This window comes from Merops nubicus, unplaced genomic scaffold (genome assembly GCF_000691845.1).
Source record: "Merops nubicus isolate BGI_N331 unplaced genomic scaffold, ASM69184v1 scaffold18101, whole genome shotgun sequence".
Taxonomy (NCBI): domain Eukaryota; kingdom Metazoa; phylum Chordata; class Aves; order Coraciiformes; family Meropidae; genus Merops; species Merops nubicus.
Genome location: NW_008589213.1, coordinates 19,436 through 19,726, shown reverse-complemented (window position 1 = coordinate 19,726; position 291 = coordinate 19,436). Strand labels below are relative to the sequence as shown.

Sequence of the window (291 nt, the reverse complement as noted above, 5' to 3'; positions counted from 1 at the left end):
GGGGGTGAAGGCAGGAATCATGACGTAGGGCATGTTGACCTGCTGGAGAGAAGATGGGGAGAGGAGCAGAGAGACCAGAGAACTGCTGTGGGACACTGCAGGTGGGTGCCACCCCTTTGCCTGGCCCCGGGAGGGGACACACGAGGGGACTGGAGTCACTCAGGATGGGATGGGGGACATGGGGAGGTGTCCCCCCACCTTTACCTGGATCTGTTGCTGCAGCAGGTTGATTTTGTGCTGCTGCTGGATGAGCTGCTGCTGCTGCTTGGCGATCTGGCAGAGAGGGGACAT

At 60.5% G+C, this 291-nt stretch overlaps 1 protein-coding gene across 1 annotated transcript in view; it reads right to left on the bottom strand.

The window, feature by feature from the left end:
- LOC103781807 (transcription factor SOX-13-like) overlaps positions 1–291 on the bottom strand; it is a gene marked incomplete at its 3' end in the record, with an annotated part of 2,846 nt that overhangs the window by 277 nt on the left and 2,278 nt on the right. The window contains 2 exon segments of the mRNA XM_008949531.1: positions 1–42; positions 205–273. The exon segment at positions 1–42 is cut by the window's left edge and continues 115 nt beyond it. Of these exon segments, the coding sequence (XP_008947779.1) occupies positions 1–42; positions 205–273 (111 nt within the window).